The sequence below is a fragment of the Aythya marila genome (assembly GCF_965140915.1).
Source record: "Aythya marila genome assembly, chromosome: 24".
Taxonomy (NCBI): Eukaryota; Metazoa; Chordata; class Aves; order Anseriformes; family Anatidae; genus Aythya; species Aythya marila.
The window spans coordinates 3,630,203-3,649,332 of record NC_139065.1 but is presented as its reverse complement, the minus strand read 5'-3'; the positions used below and the strand labels follow the sequence as shown (position 1 = coordinate 3,649,332).

The 19,130-nt window shown below is 60.0% G+C and overlaps 2 protein-coding genes across 2 annotated transcripts; one reads left to right on the top strand and one right to left on the bottom strand.

The window, feature by feature from the left end:
- The first annotated feature begins 912 nt into the window (after positions 1–912).
- CCND3 (cyclin D3) lies at positions 913–14,720 on the top strand. Its single transcript, XM_082778361.1, has 5 exons — positions 913–1,300; positions 2,949–3,164; positions 9,536–9,695; positions 10,162–10,304; positions 12,719–14,720. The coding sequence occupies exons 1-5, from the start codon at positions 1,103–1,105 to the stop codon at positions 12,878–12,880; spliced, it is 879 nt and encodes a 292-aa protein (XP_082634487.1). The 5' UTR covers positions 913–1,102; the 3' UTR covers positions 12,881–14,720.
- A 1,257-nt stretch (positions 14,721–15,977) lies between these two features.
- Positions 15,978–19,103, bottom strand: BYSL (bystin like). Its single transcript, XM_082778723.1, has 7 exons — positions 18,738–19,103; positions 18,475–18,640; positions 18,064–18,202; positions 17,726–17,859; positions 17,325–17,485; positions 16,786–16,888; positions 15,978–16,570 (listed from the first exon to the last, which is right to left on the bottom strand). The coding sequence occupies exons 1-7, from the start codon at positions 19,006–19,008 to the stop codon at positions 16,222–16,224; spliced, it is 1,323 nt and encodes a 440-aa protein (XP_082634849.1). The 5' UTR covers positions 19,009–19,103; the 3' UTR covers positions 15,978–16,221.
- Between the last annotated feature and the right edge of the window lie 27 nt (positions 19,104–19,130).

The following is a 19,130-nucleotide window of genomic DNA, read 5'->3' as shown; positions in this document are numbered from 1 at the left end:
GACATCTCAGTTTTTGTAGACAGTGACAAACATTAGGGAGCGATGTGGCCAAAATTGTATCCCGTTGCCTTCAGCTTCCCATGCCACAAAGCAATTACTGCTGGGTCAACTGCAAGCAGAGCGAGGTACCACTGCAGAGCAAACCCTAGGCTGCAGGAGGCATGGTGCAAACTTGCTTGGAAGGCTTTTGTTTCCCTGAAAATTCCTGAACTATTTGCTCGGGGTACAATTTGCAAAGGTATTTCCAAAGCATTGTGAATTGTTCTGAAAACAGAACAAAAAACCAGCAAAGCCTGACAAGCCCTTATCTCTGCAGACACTGGGGTTGCTATCTGCCATGGAGCTGCACCAGTGGTAATATGGGGATAACTTTTGGAAGACAGCATGCTGAGCGCGGGCTGGCCCCGAGTATGCACACAGCTGATTATATTTGTAGCTTTGAAGGGCTCTGGCCACAAAAATGGAGGGAAAAAACAAAAAGGGAGGGAATAAACAAGAAGGGAGGGAAAAACAAAAAGGGAGGGAATAAACAAAAAGAGAGGGAATAAACTAAAAGGGAGGGAAAAAACGAAACGGAAAAAAAAAAAAAAGGGAAATAATGAAAAGGGAGGGAAAAAGAAGGACTAGGACTGAATGCTCAAAGTGCACTGTAGGAATTGCACAGCTGGGCTTGACGAGCATTCCCGGGGGGGCTCCGGGACTGCTCCTTTGCAGCCTGCCCGGCCGCGGGGGCAGCTCGGCGTGCCCCCTGCATCCCCGCGGGACCCCGACCCCTCCAACAACCCCCCCCCCCCCCTCCTCCCACGGCTCCCAGCCCCCGACCACCCCCAGGACCGGGCGCTCCCGCTGCCGGCCTCCCCCCAACATGGCAGCGGCTCCCGCGGCCGCCCCACGTGCTGCCAGCCCGCCGGCGCGCCGCAAGCCCCGCCCCTTTGGGGGCGTGCCTACCGGCGGGTTTCGGCGCGCCGCGGCGGCAGCGGCGCTTCCGATTGGCCGAGAGCCCTCCGGCCCCGCCTCTTCGCCCGCCGAGGCCCCGCCTCCCGGCGCGCCACCCGCGTCCCGCGGCCGCCGCAGCGGAGCCGGCGCTGCCCGCCCAGCGCCCATGGAGCTGCTGTGCGTGGAAGCCGTGCCCCGAGCCCCCCGAGCCGGGCGGGACCCGCAGCTGCTGGGGGACCGGCGGGTGCTGCAGAACCTGCTGAGCCAGGAGGAGCGCTACAGCCCCCGCGTCTCCTACTTCCAGTGCGTGCAGCAGGAGATCAAGCCGTACATGCGGAAAATGCTGGCGTTTTGGATGCTGGAGGTACGGCCGCAAATCCTCCCGCTCCTCACCCTCCTCCTCCTCCTCTCCTCCTCCTCCAGCTCCTTGCCCGGACACCCAATTTTATTTTATTTTATTTTATTGCTTTTTTTTCTCGCCCGCCCTCCGTGCATGCAAAGCGTGCGCGCCCCGGGAGGCAGCTGGCGGCAAACGGGGAAGGCAGCGGCCGCCCCCCGTGCACCCGCCCGGCTCCCTCCTGCTGCCTGCCGGGGGCACGGGGAAGGCTCCGGGCTCCGTGAGAGCCGCAGCTGCGGTCCCCGGCATGGAGGAGGCTGTGCCCGGAGGGAGGAAGGGGGAGGCGGGTGGGCAAGGCGGTTTGCGGCGGGGCAGAGCCTGGGCGAGTGGTGGCTGAGCTGGGAGAAGCGCTGGCCCCATGCAGCAGGAGCAGCCCCCCCGAGATCCCAGCGTGTGCCCCCAATTCCCCCCCGGTAGTATCCTGCCATGCTGCTCTTGGGCCCCATTCATTCCCTGCTCCCCAAAATCCTGGCCCCAAATCCTCCCCCTCTGCAGCCTGCTAGCCCAGAGGCTTGCACACCCCGCACGGGGCTGAGAATGCCTCGTTGAAGGGAGAAAATAACATTGCAACCATTTACTTCCCTAAATTAAAATGAACGAGGCTCTCTGCGGGATGCAGCTCAGTGGGGAGACCTCACGGGCCTCTTTATGGGATGGTCAGAGCGAGCGGTCTCAGCAGAGAAAGAAACAGCAAGGCATAAGTGACTTTGGGATCCAGCCTGCCCGCTCGCCACCGCAGCCACCCTTGCAAGAAGCTGCCTGCTTCTGTCAAAAGAAATGAGAGAGCGCTTTGCTTTTAAAAAGTCTTTTTTTTTTCTTTTTCTTTTTCCTGTTCGCATTGTTCTGTCGCTGCAAGCCTCTGTCTGAGGAGGCTCCTTAGATAAATGCAGCTCTGGAGCCTGTTGCTGCGGAGCTGTGAGGACGGTCAAAAAGTGGGTGACACTTTGGGGTTGGCATGGGGTTGCTGCAAGATTGCAGTGGAGGGCTCAAATTCGGAGCTCTGGGGTTCTGCTCGTGGCTGTGGCTGGGGGGCAAGGAGGAAGACTCCTGGAGCCAGGCACGGCTCTGCCATCGAGCCTTTCCCTGCCCCTGGGCTGCTGAGGGTGGAATTGCCAGGAGTGGCTGTGGATCCTGCACCAGTCGGTCTCCAGCTGGAGGCTGCTGGAATTGCTGCTTTTCCCTGAGGTCCTGAGTCCTCCCAGAGCAGAAAACGGGCAGCCGGCTGCGGGCATCCCTGAGAGCAGTGGAAAAGGCAGGGAGGGGGTGGAGGGGTTGCAAATAAAAGAATCGGGGTGTTAAAGTCTCTGTGGGCTCTTTGTAACTACGCTCAAGCTCTTCTGCTTTCCGCAGGAAGATGAATGGAGCCGTGCAGCATTTGTTGCTGGCGTAACCTCGCTGCAGCCGTAGGCTTCACACCTGTAGCTGACTTACTCCTTAGCCCCGTGGAGCTGTCAGAGCCCTGCAGATAACCGTGCAGCACCACCACCACCACCAGAAGCTTTGAAGCTGCGGCGGTGCAGGCAGGGTCTGGAGAGGCCGGTGCTGATTAAAACTTCCTTTTTTTTTTTTTTTTTTTTTTTTTTTTGTTTTGTTTTGTTTGATCGGGTTTTGTCAGGTGTGCGAGGAGCAGAAATGCGAAGAGGAGGTCTTCCCCTTGGCCATGAACTACGTGGATCGCTACCTGTCCTCGGTCCCCGTGCGGAAAAACCACTTGCAGCTCCTGGGGGCGGTCTGCATGCTGCTGGCTTCCAAGCTGCGAGAAACCATGCCCCTGACGGTGGAGAAGCTCTGCATTTACACAGACAACTCCATCACGCCTCAGCAGCTCCTGGTAATCACTCCCCCTATCTCAAAGAGCCCTCCAGCCCCTCCCCAGCCCTTATCTCCCGCACGCTGCTGCTTGGCACCGTACCTGCCCCTGGGGCTCCTCCTCCTCTTGTTTTTTTTCCCCCCTGTTTCTCCACCTTCCTCCTTGTTCCCCAAACCAACCTCCTCACCCCCTTGCCACGGTGGATTTGGGTCTGTTGGTGGAGCCCTTCCCATCGTGGCAGAGCCTCGCTCCCTGCTGTGCAGGGCAGGATTGTCACCTCCGCTGTCACCTCCGCGCTCCAGAGAGCATCCCCTGAGCCTGAAGTGCTCGCTGCCACACTGAGCCTGCTCCTGGGGCTGCTTTGCTTTCGCGTGGCAGCTCTGGGGAAAAAAAAGGCATCTGAACAGTGCAGAGCAGGAGGAGGGGAAGCATTAAGTGGGGAGCTTCCAGCAAAACGGGTGGACCTGGGTTGTGCCTTCCAGGCTGACGATGCTGCCAGGTGAAGGGCTGATGGAAAAGCTGGGAGCGTGCTTCGAGTTAAAGCAGGGCTGCTCTGCCTGTCCCATCAGATGCTTAGGTGGCAGCTGCGTGGGCTCTGAAGGCAGAGCTTCTTGTCTGATACAAGCTGCTCAAAGCAGAGATCCAAACCTCTGAGCTCAGCGTTGCCAGCAGGGGAAGGACGCTGGAGAACCCCTTTTCTCGGGGGCCTCCTGTGCTGTCGGTTCTGAGCTCTCGGGAGGAAACGGCCACCTCGGCTCGAGTGACAAACATCCCTGGAGACGGTTTGCCTATGAGAATTTCTCGGGGTTAGTCATCGCCTTATTAAATGTCTGTTTTGTTTTTTTTTTTTCTGGGCTGGGGGTGGGTGAGACGCTCTGAGCGTGTCCCCAGGGTGGGGAGCGAGCCCACGAAACTTTCAGGTGTGAGATGAAGGCAGTTCTGGTAACGGGAGCTCGGCTCTGAGCGTGGTTTTTCCAAGTGCTGGTGAAAGTTGGGGAAAATCCCCTCACCTCCCTGCCTCTCCCTGTAGGTTTTTGTGGGTGGCTGCTGCCATACGCAGCCCTTGTGGAAAAAGCACGTGTGAGTAACGGTGAGGGATGGGGACGCAGAGGAGATGCAGGTGCTGGTTGCTTCTCTAGGTGCTGAGCTGTGGTCGTGCCGTAGCACCTTGCTGCTGGGGCTGCCCCAAAAACTGTGAGCAAAGGTTTTGTCCAGCTGTCAGTGACATTTCACCCTCGGGAGCAGCTTCTCACCTATCAGTGTACCCAGGACTGGGTTCGTCACGTGAAGCTCATCCCAGCCTGGAACAGAAGGGTTCCTCATGGCCCTGGGGTAACGACTTGCTCGCGTGCTTCACCTCTGTCTTCCTCTCCGATGCAGACCTTGAGGGCAGTCCTGCTGCCATCAGCCCTGCAGGTTAGGGGACATCAGCACAGAGCTTTTAGCCATTTCTGCAGCCCGGATCGTGGGCCACAAGGAGCTGGACTTGGTAGGCACCTTGTGCACAGCTGCCACGGATCCCAGACATGCCTTCCTCTTTGATTTCTTCTTGGTGAAGGTTTGCTTCTTTCAGTCAAATTTAAGCTTTATTTGTAGCAGGCTCCCTCCAGAGAACAGGTGGGCAGAGGAGGTGCTGACACGCAGAAAGCACCAGCCTGCAGGTTTTCCTTCGCCCTGCTGCAGCGCTGCCTCCCCCCTTGGAGCCTTTTCTCCTTCCCCCAGAGGTTTGTCAGCAGGAAGCTGTGGCTAAGCAGGGCCACAATATTCATCTTCCCTCCTCCAGCCGGTGTTGGGGTGGAGATGGAGGAGTAAAACCCCGTCTGCTGCCTGCTGCTCCCTTCTGATTGTGCAGGGCTCTGTACCGCAGCTCTTTTTTTGTGCTTTCCCCCACTAAAACACTGGGACGCTCGGCGCAGCTGAACACCCAGCCTGGATCTCTCCGCAGGGTGCTCCAGCATCAAAATGCACTTGGGATGGACAAAAGGGGCTTCACCAGGCTTGCTTTTGCCTAGATGCTCCTTGCCTGGAGCAGAACCCGCTCGGGTTTCCCTTTGCTCTCTGTAAAGACGGAGCTGAGGCAAGGGCTGCGGCTCCGTGAGAGGTTTGGCGTCGCCCCGAGACCTGCCAAGAGTTAATGCCCTGATTACAAAACCAGGGTGAGCTGCTCTTTTCCTCCTCTGTGCTAATCGTGGCGATGTCGCCTCTCTTTCACAATCTTGGGGTGGAAGAGGGTGGGGAGGGGAAGGGGAGCTTCTTCATCAGGGTCCGGACAATGGCGCATCCTGGCCTCCTCTCGTGGAGCCGTGCCATTTCGGCTTCCCTCCCGTCCTCCCAGGGCCCTCGGAGGAAGCTGGCTCCCTTTCCCACTAGGTTTGCTTCCTTCTCTTGCAGGGATGCTTGGCACCAGCTCAGCGGTTTAGCAAGGACACATCTGAAGCAAAAATCTTGATGAAGTTATTCTAGGGAGAAGGAAATGATGCAACAAGGGACTTGTCCATTTGGAGGAAGTTGGATTTCCGTCGAGGGCGTTATCTAACCTACCTTGCTTGGCTTTTTTTTATTTCTTAAAGACTTTGCTGGCCTGTGCAAGCGAGCACTCAGCTGCTTGGGGGTCAGGGAGAGCACTTGTGGGTCACCTTCACCCTTGGCTTGGGGGCATCTGCCTGGTTTGCCCCTGCTCTGTTGATTTCCCTCTGAGACCTTTGATCTGAGGTCAATTCTTCCAATTTCAGGTGTTTCCTAGCAAAGACCCCAGGCAGGGCCAAGCCAGCGGGCAGACGATGAAGGAAGCAGCAGTGACAGCAGATGATGAGGAGTGAAAACAGGAGAAAGGGGTCACAGCTGAGTAGGAAGGGTTGCTCACTCGTGATAAGCATCGACCTTCCAGGGCGCAGGCTCGTGGTTCGCCTCCTGCTTGTCGCACGGGTGGGGTGGATGCGACAGCTCCTGCACCTGAATTCGGCACCTTTACCTTCAACATCCAGCCCTGAGGTGTGCTCCGGGGGATGGAAACAAACGTTGGCCCCACGTTTCCTATCTGCAGCTGGACTTTCGTGGCTTCTCATTTCTGTAGCTGTCGGGGAGGGTGGGTGGCCAACAGCGACAGCTCTTTCCACCCTCCTTTTGAGTCAGCCCGCGAGCACATCAGAGCTGGCGGCTCCCCGAGGCAGTGATAATGAGAAATGGCAGCTTCTCAACTCGAGTGGCAAAGTCAGCTTCTTTTCTCCTGCAGGCAGGGCTGCTGCACAGAAGGAGCTGGGCTCTGCTCCCTGCCCAGCAGCGTTTACGCAGACTCCTCGCAGGCGCCTGTGGGTGGTGGTGAGGGCAGAGCCTGCTCCGTGGGGTGGCTCTCACTACATAACAGGGAGAGGAGGCACGGCTGGCACATCCCAGACAGAGTTTGCAGAGCTGCAAACGAGGAAAACTCTCTGCTTGTGTCTCGGATCCTGCTCCGTGAGGGTGCAGAGGCAGCAGCCAGGAGCTTGAGGCTGTGTCGCCGCAACAGGACTGCGAAGTCTTGTCAGAGCAGGGGAGGTGATGGGCAATGCTGGCTGCTTTCCTTCCTTCTCTCTCTTTTTCTTTTGGGGGATGCAGCCAGGAGAGATAAAGGGTGCAAAGCCTGCAGTGGCACTTCCCAGCCCCACAGGCGCTGGCTGAGCCTGGGGAGCTCTTGCAGGAAGGCGCTGGGCGCAGTCCCGGTGATGGGATGCTCGGTGGGCAGCGTTGGCAGCCTGCAGCCCTTCCACGGGGAGGTTGGAGCGGAGAAACAAAGGAACTTTTTCCACTTTCTTCCTCTCTTTCATTAGCCAGGCAGAGGCTGATTCAATTAGGGGCAAAACAAAATGCCAGGAAAAGGATGTTTGCTGTGCGGAACGGCGCTGCCGTCGCAAAGCTGCTTGCCTATCTCTTGCAGCCTTTTGTTTTGCTTCTTCCACAGATAAAGTGATTCAGAGATTCTGCTGTGCTGCTCCGAGAGTGGGAAATCCCAGGGGCTAGCAGGAGAGGAGCAAGGAGCAGGGGGTTTTGGCTGGAGAGTGGCTTCCTCTACCTAAATCCCGTGAGCCGGTGACAATCCTCGGCGCCTGTCGCCTTCGGCCAGCATCTTGAGTGCCAGCTGAGCCTTGGGATCAGGCCCCTTGTACCAACGAGGTTTTCAAGAAGGTGGAAAACCTTTTTATTAGCTGTTAGAGAGCTGCTTTTGTGCAGATGGTGTGCTGGAGCAGCCCCAGTGCGGCAGGAGCCAGCGTGGTGCCCCCCCAGGTGAGCTCTCGCTGCTGATCTGCGCCCTGAATCTGCTCCTGGAGATGAAATGTGTCCCAGCAGGGCTGTGCCTTCTGCCACACCAGTGTGAATGCCACGTGCCCCTGCCAGGAGCTGGCATACGGCTCTGGGAGGAGAAGGAACAAGGGTCTGGGGGGTGCTGGGCTCTGCTCATCCACTGGGGGCTGGCTCCGTGCGCCGCGATCTCCGGCTCCTTTTGGTGACCTCAGCCCTGGGTCTGCACGGGGGCCGTGCTCCCCCCTTGTGCAGAGGTCGGGATGGGGCTGCTCAGCTCTCGCCCTCGTGGCAGGATCCCCTGGAGGTGCCACCAGTGTCCCAGCTCCCCAGGAGGCTGGGCTGATGCTCAGGGAAGCAGTTGGCTTTCCTAGCGAGGCTGCTGGCCCTTGGTGGCTTCCAGCTGAGTGACAGCAGGGACAATGCAATGCTCCATCACTCACAGCTCTTTTCTGGTGTCGCCTGGCTGTGTGGCTGCGATTTAACCCATGGCCAGCACTCTCTTCTTCCATTAAGCCTGGTCTCTCCCCCTCTACTTCCATCCTCTCATTGAACCCTAAAAGCCTTGTGCTGCGGTCCTGAGGCTCTGGAGCTTCTCGCTAGGTTGCTTCTTGCTTTTTATGCCGTGGATTTGGCTTAAAAATGCAGAAAGCCTGGCGGGCTGGCCATCCATATGGGAGACCAGTGAGTGTGTTCCAGCGAGGCACCGCTTTCTGGTTGGAGAAGCACGGGCTGCGAAGCGGCAAATGGCGCGTTTGGGACTCGGAGCAGGTTGAGCAACGCTGCTCATTTAAGCAACCCAGAACTGGTATTGTTGTGTAAGGGGAAGAGCGGGTTTAAAAAAAAAAAAGAAAAGAAAGCGGAGATCGGCCTTTATGAAAAAAAAAAAAATCTCACTTCTTCAAATCCATCTGTTCTGGTGCTCCTGTGGGCAGCGCTGACCTCGTAATCTTAGAGCGCTTGGGAAAGAATAGAGGCTGTGCGGGGTGGGACTCACCCTGAAATGGAGACACCTGATCCCAATCCCAGCTCAGCTCTGGCCTTCCAAACCCAGAGCCATGCTTGGCTCCTGCGGCGTTTCCTTCCCCTGCAGGCTTGTAGGGCTGTCCTTCCCCACTGCGATCGGGGAGGAGGGACACGGGAGCATCTTCTGCACCATTTCTGGTGTCCCTGGAGCCTTTTTGCCAGACCCAGGTCTGCTGCTGACCCAGAGGATGAGGGCAGAGAGAAGTGGGAGGCCGAGTGCATGGGATGCAGAGGCTTCCATCGTGTCTCGTGGGGGAGTTGGGACTGTTGGAGGGGCTCAGGGTGGGTGGGTGCGGGCTGCCAGAGATATTCCTGCACGGGTGGGAAGGGAAATGATCTGGGGAGGTGCTGCTGCTTCTCCTGAGACTGCTGCCAGGGGCATGGTCATGGCCAGACAACCTCAGAGCTGCCCAGCGTAGCGAGCCCAGGACTTGCACGGCCTCTGTGTGAGTTTGGTCAGCTCCTGCCCCAGCTAAGCCGCATCGATGTGGCTCACAGAGCCACTGAGGCTGGAACAGAAGTGATGGCAGAGCGGGGAACTGAACGCAGGGGTCCCAAATGCTCTGGGCGTGGGCCTCTCCTGGTTTACACCTGGCCAGGTGAGAGCTTTGGTCCCACGCTTCTGTGACCCTCTGGGTGCTGACTGCCACGTGCTCACCCTGGGCTGCTCTGTGCGTCCTTGTTGGTGCTGGGACGGGCACCCAGAGCTGCGGGAGGCTCAGGGGGTGCGGGGAGCACTGTGCCTCCTGCCCCTTGCTCTTTTTATTGCTTGTGCTGCTGCAGCAGCCTCGCAGAGCACGGGAGCGCCCGGAGGAGTGCCTGCAGAGCAGAAGGCTGATCCGACTGCACCTGGGGAAGAAGAAAGCAAGACTTGGCGCTTCCTCTTCTGATCTTTGCTCCAGGCTCTGCAACAGCTCAGGGCTGGAATTGTGCCATGGTGGCGGAGCGGGGCTGTTCCCTCTTCCCTTCCCCGTCTGATGGGTTGTGCTGTTTAACTGCCCTTCCCTGAGCTCTGGCCATTTATCTGCCCATGGTTCAGGTGGGAGCTTCTCCACACCCCGCTGAGTGCCGTGCTCTCTGTCTCTCCGCAGGACTGGGAGGTTCTAGTCCTGGAGAAGCTAAAGTGGGACCTGGTCTCGGTGATAGCAAACGATTTCCTGGCTCACATCCTCCACCACCTCCCGCTTCCTAAGGACAAGATGGAGCTGGTGAAGAAACACGCGCAGACCTTCATTGCCCTGTGTGCCACAGGTGGGTGCCTGCTCCCACTGGGGGGGTGGGCAGTGGTCCCAGGGGGGCTGGCTGGGTGCCCTGGGGTGCTGGATGCCCACCTGCACTGGGATCGGAGCACTTTGCTGCTCGGTGATGTGTTTTCTGTCCCTGAGGAAGCAGGGTAATGGTCCTGGGGGCTGTTAGCACTGTGCCCGAGGTGAAGGCAGGGTTCAGTAGGAGCCTCCATCAGCCCTTAGAAGTCCTTAGATCAGTGTCATCTTCAGGACCTCTTTTGGTGAGACAGGACTAAGAAATAGCTTCAGGAATCCTGCTGCTGCAATGCTCCACCTATTTGCCATTGCTCCGATCCTATTTCTCCCCGCTCACCTGGAGACACCCCCCTGCCTGGCCCCTGCTGGTTTTCCAGGGAAATCACCCTCCCAGAAACCTGCAACTCACACACAGCCTTGCTAACAGCTCCTTTTTGTCCCCGTCCTGCCTCCAGACTACACTTTCGTCATGTACCCGCCCTCCATGATCGCCACGGGCAGCATCGGCGCGGCCGTGCACGGGCTGACGCTCTCTGTCAACGACTTCAGCGGCGAGGCTGTCACCGAGCTGCTGGCCAGCATCACCGGCACGGAGGTGGTGAGTGTTCACCGGGGTGGAAACCCTTCCTATTTCTCCAGCTCCCTCCTGGAGGGGGAAATAAGCTGGCCGTAGCGCTGCTGACCGTGGTTCAAAGAGCACCGAGAGGTTGGGGAGCATCTCCGAACGCCGTGCCCTTGGTCAGGGCCACGGTTGTGGTCGGCTCCTGGCCCCCAACGCCATCTGTGCGGAGCTGGGGAGCCTTTGATGAGCGGCACAAAGGGCAGCGTCTGTTCCCTGTGCGGACAGGTGTCGGCAGGATCGGGTTGACGGGGTGGGATGGGGCAGGGGGAGAGAAGCCGGGCTCGGCATCTGCTCACCTCCACGGTGTCTGGTTGCAGGTGCCCAGCTCGGGGTGAGAAGGGGGCTGGGGGCACGGAGCCTTTTGGGATGCTGCGTTGAGGGTGCTGGGGGGCACCCGCCTGCCCCTCTGCTGTGATTTGGATGAGGAAGGGGCACCTGTTGGGCTCCCTGTGTCCAGGTTGCTCCTGCTGCAGCAAAGCAATCGGGAGCCTTTATTCTGCCAGGGCCCCTTTTGATCCTTTTCTTCAGCCGGGCAGGGTTGGTTTCAGTCCCCTGACGGCAGCGCCGCGGCTTGGGAGAGGGCGGGAGGCTGCAGCCGGGCTTTGTGTGGGCACAACGGACGGGGCAGGAGGACGTCTTGCTTTCTTGGTGTGGTTTTGTTTTGGTTTATTTTTTATTTTTTTTTTTTAATTTTTTTTTGTTTGCGGGAGCCTGTTTTGAAGGCTCAATCAGTGCAGCCAGCTGCTCGCAAGCTGCTGCGGTGAATGGGGCAGGAGCTGAAACCCGCTCCGGGGCAGGGCTGCTGCAGGGAACAGGTGGGAAGCAGAGAGAGCACCGCAGAGCGAGGGGAGCCGAAAGGGCCGGGGATGGCTCTGCTGCCCTCCAGCAGCCCCTGCCCGGCTCCTGGGACGTGGCTGCAGCACCTCCGGGCTCCCCGGGGATGCTCCCGGCCTCGCAGCATCCCTGGGCTGTGACTCGGTTTCCCTGTCAGCTTTGGAGCTTCGCTTGTGCCTCGGAGCTGCCCGTGCAGAGCAGGATGAGGCCCCGTTGGCTTCCCAACGTGCCCCCGAGCTGGAGCAGCCCCACAACTCGGCTGCCCTATGGGGTCTGGCTGAGCCCAGCCGCCTCCTGGGCTTCGCTCGCAGGTGAAGGAGCCGGGCTGCACACAGCTGAGCCACAAAAATCTGCCAAAATTACCTACAGAGAGCCCAGCTGCGGCTCCTGAGATGCTCCTCAGCCTCCATCCCTACCCATAAAGTGGGGGCAGCTCCAGTGAAACCCCTCAGGGACCCCCGATCCCCCCCTGCCCCACACAGCGTGATGGGGGCCGGCCGGGCTGCGGGCGGGCCGGAGGCCGCGCTTACTGGAAGCAGCAGTGGGGAAGGGGAGGTGGGCGTTGCTATTTTTTGCTCGCCACATCCTCTGTCAGTTTCTAAGAACCGGCGGTGGATTCCTGGTAAGAGATTTCGATGTGTGACAATATCCCGCCAGCCTGCGCGGCCCCGCGGCGGGCAGCTCGGTGCCGGCCTGGAGGTGCGAAATGTCACCTCGTGCCCCGGGAGCTGGGGGGGGTGCCTCGGGGTGTCACAGCGCTCCGGTTTCGAGGGAGAGGGGTTTCCTCGGCTGGTCACAGCTTCTGGAGGAGAAGAAAGGGGTTTGCCCTTGCTGTGAGCAGCGATACGCCGCTGCTCGCCGTCCCCTGAGCCTTCCTGTTCGTGGGGCTGGCGGGTCCCCGGCACCGGGCTCCCTGGGGAGGCTCCCGAGGGAGAAACAGGATGGGGAGAGCCCTGGGAGAAGCTGCGTGGCCACAGCATCGCTCCTGTAACATAGGAGCATCAATCCTATAGCATTGATGGCTTGTGGTGCTGTCAGGTCTGGCTGCATGGGGCTGCTCCCCACTGACCCCGTGTCAGGAGGCTCCCAGCGGGAGCTCCAAGAGACCCCACATGCAGGGCCTAGGGGGGCCAGGAGGGTCTCCGAGGTCTCCGTGCGCACCTTTTCCTGTGTATGGACCTGGGAATTGGGTCATCAGGTGGGTCCCGGCCAGCCCAGCGATGTTGGGCTCTGCTCCTCCAGTTACCGATGGAGGGGGAGAGCTGAAATCGCTGCTGTGTGCTCTGCTGGAGCTCTGCGGGGCCCTCGTGGGTAGCGGGGTCTCCTCCATGAGAATGTGGTTGAGGGGGGAGATGGCAACAGAGCGTGGGGCTTCTCCTGGGCAGGGCATAAAGCGTAGCCAAGCTGGAGATACCTGGAGGAAAAAAACTGCTGCTGTGTGCTTGGATGCTCCAGGGGGCAGGGAGATGGTCCAGCAGCTGCTCAGAGCATGCTAAGGGCTCTCACCTGTGAAGAGCAGAGAACTGAGGCCTCTCTTCCCATTCCCTCTCCCGCAGGACTGCCTGAAAGCCTGTCAGGAGCAGATCGAGGCAGCCTTAGCCGAGAGCCTGAAGCAAGCTTCCCAAAGCCAGCAGGAGTACAGCACCGCCAAGACTGCTGCCTACCCGGCCAGCCAGCCCACCAGCACGCCCACAGACGTCACGGACATCAACCTGTGACCAGCCTCCCCTTCCCAAGAGCCGCCCAGCCCCGTGACAGCAGGACCTGGCCCCGGACACCCAAATGTGGCTGCATCCCTCCTCCCCACCCAGAGCACGCCGAGGATCTGCTCCGCTTGCTGGCCGCGCGCCGAGGGCTCCGCGCTCGCCCATCTCCCCTCCTCGAGCGCCGGAGGGGGGCAGGAGGAAGGCGTTTGGGGGCTCCGACGATGGCCACGGGGGCTGGCGGGGCTCACCGCTGCTTGGACTCCGCTCGCTGGCTTCTGCGGGAGGCAGGGGCGAAGCGACCCTCCTCGTGGTGGTGGGGTAGCAGGAGTAGCCGGGGAGGGGAGCAGGATCCAGAATGAAGTTGTAAAACGTTCCCTAGCTCCTGTTCCTCCCAGCCCGGGTGCCGCTGCCTGCTCTCTTCTCGGGTACGTTGACCCTGATGACTTCCAGCCCCTGCGTGGGCCATCGATGGTGCACAGCCAGCCTCGTACCCGGGCGTACGTGACCAAAATGTTGGTAGCCCCCCACCTCCTTCCCCAGGCCGGGGCACTGCCGGCCCGCTGGGCTCGCGAGGAACAAGCATCCAGGAGGAGAGAAGGGTGCTCGTGGATCCCTGGGTCCTGATCGCTTCGTGCTGGGTTAGTTGTGGCTCCTGGGGGGCTGGCGTGGCTGCTTCTGCTTGGTGATGTGCGTGTGGCTTTGATTCTTGTTGCCATTAGATTTGGGATTTGCGGGTTTGGGGCTTGCTTTGGGGGAAGCTCTGCTTTTCCGCGTGGACACCACAAGTCCTCGTCCCCGGGGAGCGACCCCTCGGGCGAGGTTTGGGCGCGACGTGCGGAGCGGGGACGGCGCTGCCCAAACGCAGACCTTGGCAAATCACCTTGGCTTTCTGCTGCCCCACCGAGGCTGCTTAATTTATTGTTAACTGCTCAAAAAAAAAAAAAAAGGGGGGAGGGAATAAGACCTGCTGTCCCTTGCTGTGGGGCCTGGGTGCTGGTCTCCTCTCCTTCTTAAAGTGCCTTTATCCCTTCGTCCCCTTCCTTTGCTCCCTGAGCGCTGGGAGACTCTCTCACTTTGGAAGCTGGGTGGTTTTTAGGAAGCTCAGACGTCAGACTAGATTTTACGAAATCCATATGAATGTGCTGCTATAGTCTGAAATGCATCTTCACTCCTCCAAGGCAGGGATCTCGGGTGCCGTCCAGGGGGGGCCGTTTTCAACAGATACATTCACGGGGGTCCGCGTTGTGTCCTCACAGGGTGGAACATTCGCTGCGCACTTGATTTGAGAAGTGATTGCATTTTTGTTTCGTTGTTGTTGTTGATCCTGTCTGTTAGTTTTTATATATATATATATATAAAAAAAAAAAAAAAGTGTTTTAAAAAGAAAAAAATAATGCTGCTTTTCTAAGAGAACTATTACAGTGTAGAATTGTATTAACTAGGAGAAGCCAGAGAGACTCTGCAGGGATGGGAGGCAGGATGCTGCTGCTCGGTGACCGCCGGCCACGTGGATCTGTGGCTGCTGTCCTCCTGGGGGGGGGATGTGGGGAAGGATGTGGAAATCTTCCGTTTATGGTGCCGCTAGAAACAAAAGTCTTATCAGGTGGAAAAAGATGGGGCTGCTGCTCTTCCCCCCCCCCCCCAGCCCGAATCGGCGCGAGGAGCCATCTGCCACTGACTCCTGCTAGCAGGGCGGGCGGGGGGCGCGCAGAGCCTGTCTGTACGAGAAGAAATTTTTTTTATATATAAATGAGTTTTTAATTTAAGAGTAAACTGGTTTGGTGTTCGCACGCGAGAGTCCCGCTGCTGGGAAAATCAGAGGATCCTATGATGTTCCAATAAAGTATTTTAAACCAGAGTGACCGTGTCCAGGGTTTTCCCTTTGCCACCTGTCCCCTCGCCGAGCTGTGCCTCTGCCCCAAATTGGGCTCGGGGTGGGGGGGGATCCCCCAGCCCAGGGGCTGCCCCTGAAAACCTCCAGCCCTGCAGTTTCCTGAGCAGGATGAAAGGGAAAGGGGCAGGTAGGGCACCGTCAGCGCCAACCCTGCAGGGAGGTGGATGCCACGGTGCCTGCCCCACGCTTTGCACAGCTGAGGACTGGGGAGCAGCACCCTGGGGTGGCTCAGGGCTGGATGAACGTGGCCAAGATGCTGTGGGAAAGCGCTGCAGCCTTCCTGCGGGCACGATGCCCGTGCACCGAGCAGTTTTGCAGCAGCTGGAGAGGAGGCAGCGACTTCACAGCCTTGGAGGGCACCTTGGAAGCCTCCCCTCTTGCAGGTCGGTGCTGCAGCAGCTCGGGCTGCGCTGCAGCGAGCACGGAGGGTGCGTGGGGTGAGCCCGGGTATCGCCCTCCCTCATCAGCTTCTGGCTTCTTTAAAGGAGATAAAAATCAGGAAGCCAAGGAAAACGTGCTGCGGTGTGCAGCCGGCCGGGGCGTTGCGTGCTGCTCCTCTCCGCGTGGCTTCTGCTGCTGCCACCGCTGCGTCACCGGGGCCGGTGCCAGCTCTGGGCAAAGCCAAGGTGGCAGAGGGCTGAGCTGGGCACAGCAGGAGGGGTTTTTCTCCCCGGGCTGTGCCAGACATGGTGCTGCTTTCAGGGATAAGGCTGGACATGTGTGAGGTACACGCCTTGTAGGGCTCTTACTGGAGGTTTTCCCCTCTGCTCCTGGCTCTGCTGGGCTGCTCTGGCCCTGCACAGGGTCCCTGGGGTAGCTGGGTGCTGTCCCCTGCCTCTGCCTGGTGACAGCCGAGCTCAGGAAGCTCTCAAGCACCACCAGGAGCACTTTTTCTCACTTCTTCTTCTTCTTCTCCCTTAGAGCGCTTTTAGGCTCTGGGAACAGTCTGGGGGTGCTCAGCCCTGCGCCCCCACCCTTCCCGCTGCAGGAGGGAGCCGCTCACACCCCAACCTTTACCCAGCAGTGCAGGGACTGCTCAGCAGCCCCGCGCTCCTGCAGTGCAGGCTCAGATCTGCAGCTCTGCGAGGAGCCTGAGGCTGGTGGCTTTGCTCTGCCACCTGCTGGGGACAAGGCAGGGCCAGGAGGGGACAGAGCAGGAGGATGGAGCAAGGAGAGGTGCGACTGGGGGGGAGCAGAACCACCCTGGGACTGAAGGACCTGGCTTCGGCTTTATTTTCTGCTACAGGGAGAGAAGAAACCCAACTGCCCTCCCAGCTGCTGGTGGCACGGGGCTGCCCTGCCCCGCGGTGAGCAGCGTAGGGAGCACCCAGGCTGCGTTTGGAGCGGCAGGATCCCGGGGAAGGAGGGTCCTGCACGCCTCCTGGGGGGCTTCCATCTCGGAGGGCTCCCAGCAGGTCGGGCTGCGGCCGTTCCCTGCTTTTTTTTTTTTTCCCCCAGCTCACTCCATGGCTGCGGGCGGCTGCCCCTCCACGTCCCGCGTCTTGGAGTTCACCAGCTCCCTGCGGATCTCGGGCGAGATCTGCGGGTGGCTGTGGAACTTGAGCAGCTCCAGCAACGCCTCCTTCTGCTCCGAGGCCAGGTCCTCCTTGTAGCGCTGGGCGAAGGCCAGGAAGCACTGGTGCCACAGCACGGGCAGGACCCGCTGGTCGGTGCGGAAGGCCAAGAAGTGGAAGACGAGGGCGTCCACCACGCGGAAGGGCAGCGCGTACTTCTTGTCGATCAGCAGCCGGAGGAAGATGCTGTTGGCGCCGCTGTACTGCATCTCGGCGAGCTTCAGCATGGCCGCGCTGCGGGGGCAGAAGCACGGGGGTGAGGACGGGCCCAGCACGAGCCAGACACTAAAGGGACAAGCCCGGCACTGCAGCCCTTGAATCTCAACCCTGGATAAAGCTGAGGAAAGCCCCCCAAGGCTGAAGTGCTGAGGGATGGATCCGTGGCACCGTGGTGCTGTCCCCAAAGGGGAACTGTTCCCCACCCCAGCAGCCCGGCCCCGCTGCGGTACCTGGAGTGCAGGACGGGGATGGAGCACTTGGTGAGGATGCTGCCGATGATGATGGCCTCCCGCAGCGTGCAGGTCCCCGACTCGCACAGGGGGATGAGGATGCCTGCGGAGGGGGAAGAGTGAGGCACCGCCGGCCCTAACCACAGCAAGGGCAGCTGCTGGACACGAGGTTCAGCCCCTTCTGTCTCACGACACACCTGACCCTACAGAATAACAGCTCCTCCACCAGCTGTTACAGGGGCTGTGGCATCTCTCTGCCATGCACCCAGCTCCAAATACCCGCAGGATGCTGGACAAGGCAGAGAGCAGGCCTGAGACAGCTCACAGCCTCACAGATCCCATGTATCTGGCAGGATCTGTGCAGCCCTACAGCGCCCCAGGGGGGTTTGGAAGCTGCCCTGCCCACCAAGGGGGCTCCCTGCATCTCCCCGATGTCTTCTCCACCCTCTGCCTTCCCACTGAGCCCCTACAGGAGCAATCTGTAAAGGCAGTGGTGTGCAACACGGGGCCCTGCTGAGCTTCCCAGCAGGAGTCCCTACCTTTGAACCAGGCTCCTGGCTTGAACAGAGCCTTCTTCAAAGCCATGTAGAGGTGAAAGTTGAGGCGCTTGTACTCGGCGATGTCATCCCTGACCCGTGGCAACAGCACCAGGTTGTAGAACCTCTGGGCCATCCTCTCTTTTAGGTTGGATGAAAATATCCTGGGAAACGCAAAGCACAAGGCGAGGGGTGAGCTGAGGCTCGGGAACTAGGTCCTGGGAGCAGGTGACTGCAGGAAACTCTTATAGGACATCTGAGATGGGGCACTGGGATCCCCTGCGACTCCCCACACTCCACAGGAGAAGAGAGGCAAGAGCAGGACACAGGTTGGTATTTTGTGCGTCTTGTTCCACTTACAAAGCAAAAAAAACAAGGTCAGCAGCTCCCGGAGACGATCTTACCTGGTGGCTTGGTACATGGCAGCCGCTGTCCACGTCTCTGGATCTGTAATGTAGAGGATCTGCTCCCAGTTGGACAAGGCAGGAATGATTTTAAATGCCTTGGGGAGTTTCCCACTCCTGTACTTGGACAGCACCTTTAAAAAAAAGAAATGGATACAGCCGTGGCAGCGACATGCAGGCACTGACAGCACGGCGTGGGACTTGGTAGGATTTGTCTCATGAGCATAAGAAAGCCACCCCTTCCCTTCACGTCTCCACTAGGAAAGGACTGTCCTGGGTCCCTGCTCAATGCTGCCTGCTGGCGTGGCAGCCACGGGGCAGAGCTCTTTGGCCTTTACCTCTCTGACACCCTTGTAGACCTCCAGGACGCGGGGGTCGAGCTGGGGCATGGGGCAGCCCGATATCTCCGAGAGCGCCGTCTCCACCTCCGTCTGCTTCTCCGTGATCTTCTCCATGATGATGTCGGCCAGCGTGCGCCTGGGGCGAGAGCAGGGGGGGAATGGGCAGGGGGCACGGTGCTGGGGACCAGCAGGCACTGCCTGGAGCCCCATGAGCCCTCCATCCCCACCCCTGCCATCCCCATCCACTTGGTCCCTCCATCCCTGTCCCCTTGGCCCCTCCATCCCCGTCCCCTGTGGCTCCTCAGTCCTCGTCCCCTTGGCCCCTCCATCCCCAGCTCCTTGATCCCCATCCCCTTGGCTCCTCCATCCCCATCCCCTCCATCCCCATCCCCTCGGCCCCCGTCCCACCTCAGCGGCGGGTTCTTGTTCATGAACATCTCGATGGCCTTCTCATCCTCGGGGTCCACCACCACCTCCCCGCCCCGCGCCGCCGCCTGCTGCAGCGAGGGCCACTCTTCATCCTCCTCCTCCTCCTCCTCTTCCTCCTCGGACCCAGAGCCGCTCAGCGCCGGACCTGCGGGGACCAAACCCTTTGCTGTGAGCCCAGATCCCCGAGCTCGGATCCCGGGGGGCTACAGAGGGGGGGGCACGGAGGTGGGGGGGGGTCTCACCCAGCGCCCTGCTCCTGTGCCGGGGGGCTGCGGGCGCTCCGGGGCCGTGCTCTGCCTCCAGCTCCTCCTGCTGCCTCCTCGCTTGCTGCAGGATGCGCCGGGAGAGCCGGGCATCCACGTAGCCTCGGCAGCCTTCATCCTCCTCCTCCTCCTCGGCCCGGCCGCGCCGTGCCCGTACCCGGGGGGCCGCGTCCTGCAGGAGCTGCTCGGGCAGCGGCACCGCGCGATCGGCTCCGGCCGCCGAACCCCGGGACCGCCGCACTTTGGGCATGGTGAGGGAAGCTCCGGGGGGCTTCGGTGTTGCCGCTGAGATCGGTCCCGGACCCTTCAGCCCCGCGTGCTCCACGCGAGACGGCCCCACGCGAGGTCCCCCCCCCGCCCTCTCCAAGCGGC

What these genes read in the sequence shown, in the direction of transcription:
- BYSL (XM_082778723.1), bottom strand. Translation starts at nt 19,008, where the DNA reads ATGCCCAAAGTGCGGCGGTCCCGGGGTTCGGCGGCCGGAGCCGATCGC. An exon ending in TCTACAAGGGTGTCAGAGAG is followed by an intron (nt 17,860 to 18,063) that starts GTAAAGGCCAAA and finishes TTTTTTTTAAAG; the next exon opens with GTGCTGTCCAAGTACAGGAG. An exon ending in GCCATGTACCAAGCCACCAG is followed by an intron (nt 17,486 to 17,725) that starts GTAAGATCGTCT and finishes TGCGTTTCCCAG; the next exon opens with GATATTTTCATCCAACCTAA.
- CCND3 (XM_082778361.1), top strand. Translation starts at nt 1,103, where the DNA reads ATGGAGCTGCTGTGCGTGGAAGCCGTGCCCCGAGCCCCCCGAGCCGGG. An exon ending in TCACGCCTCAGCAGCTCCTG is followed by an intron (nt 3,165 to 9,535) that starts GTAATCACTCCC and finishes GTCTCTCCGCAG; the next exon opens with GACTGGGAGGTTCTAGTCCT. An exon ending in CATTGCCCTGTGTGCCACAG is followed by an intron (nt 9,696 to 10,161) that starts GTGGGTGCCTGC and finishes TCCTGCCTCCAG; the next exon opens with ACTACACTTTCGTCATGTAC.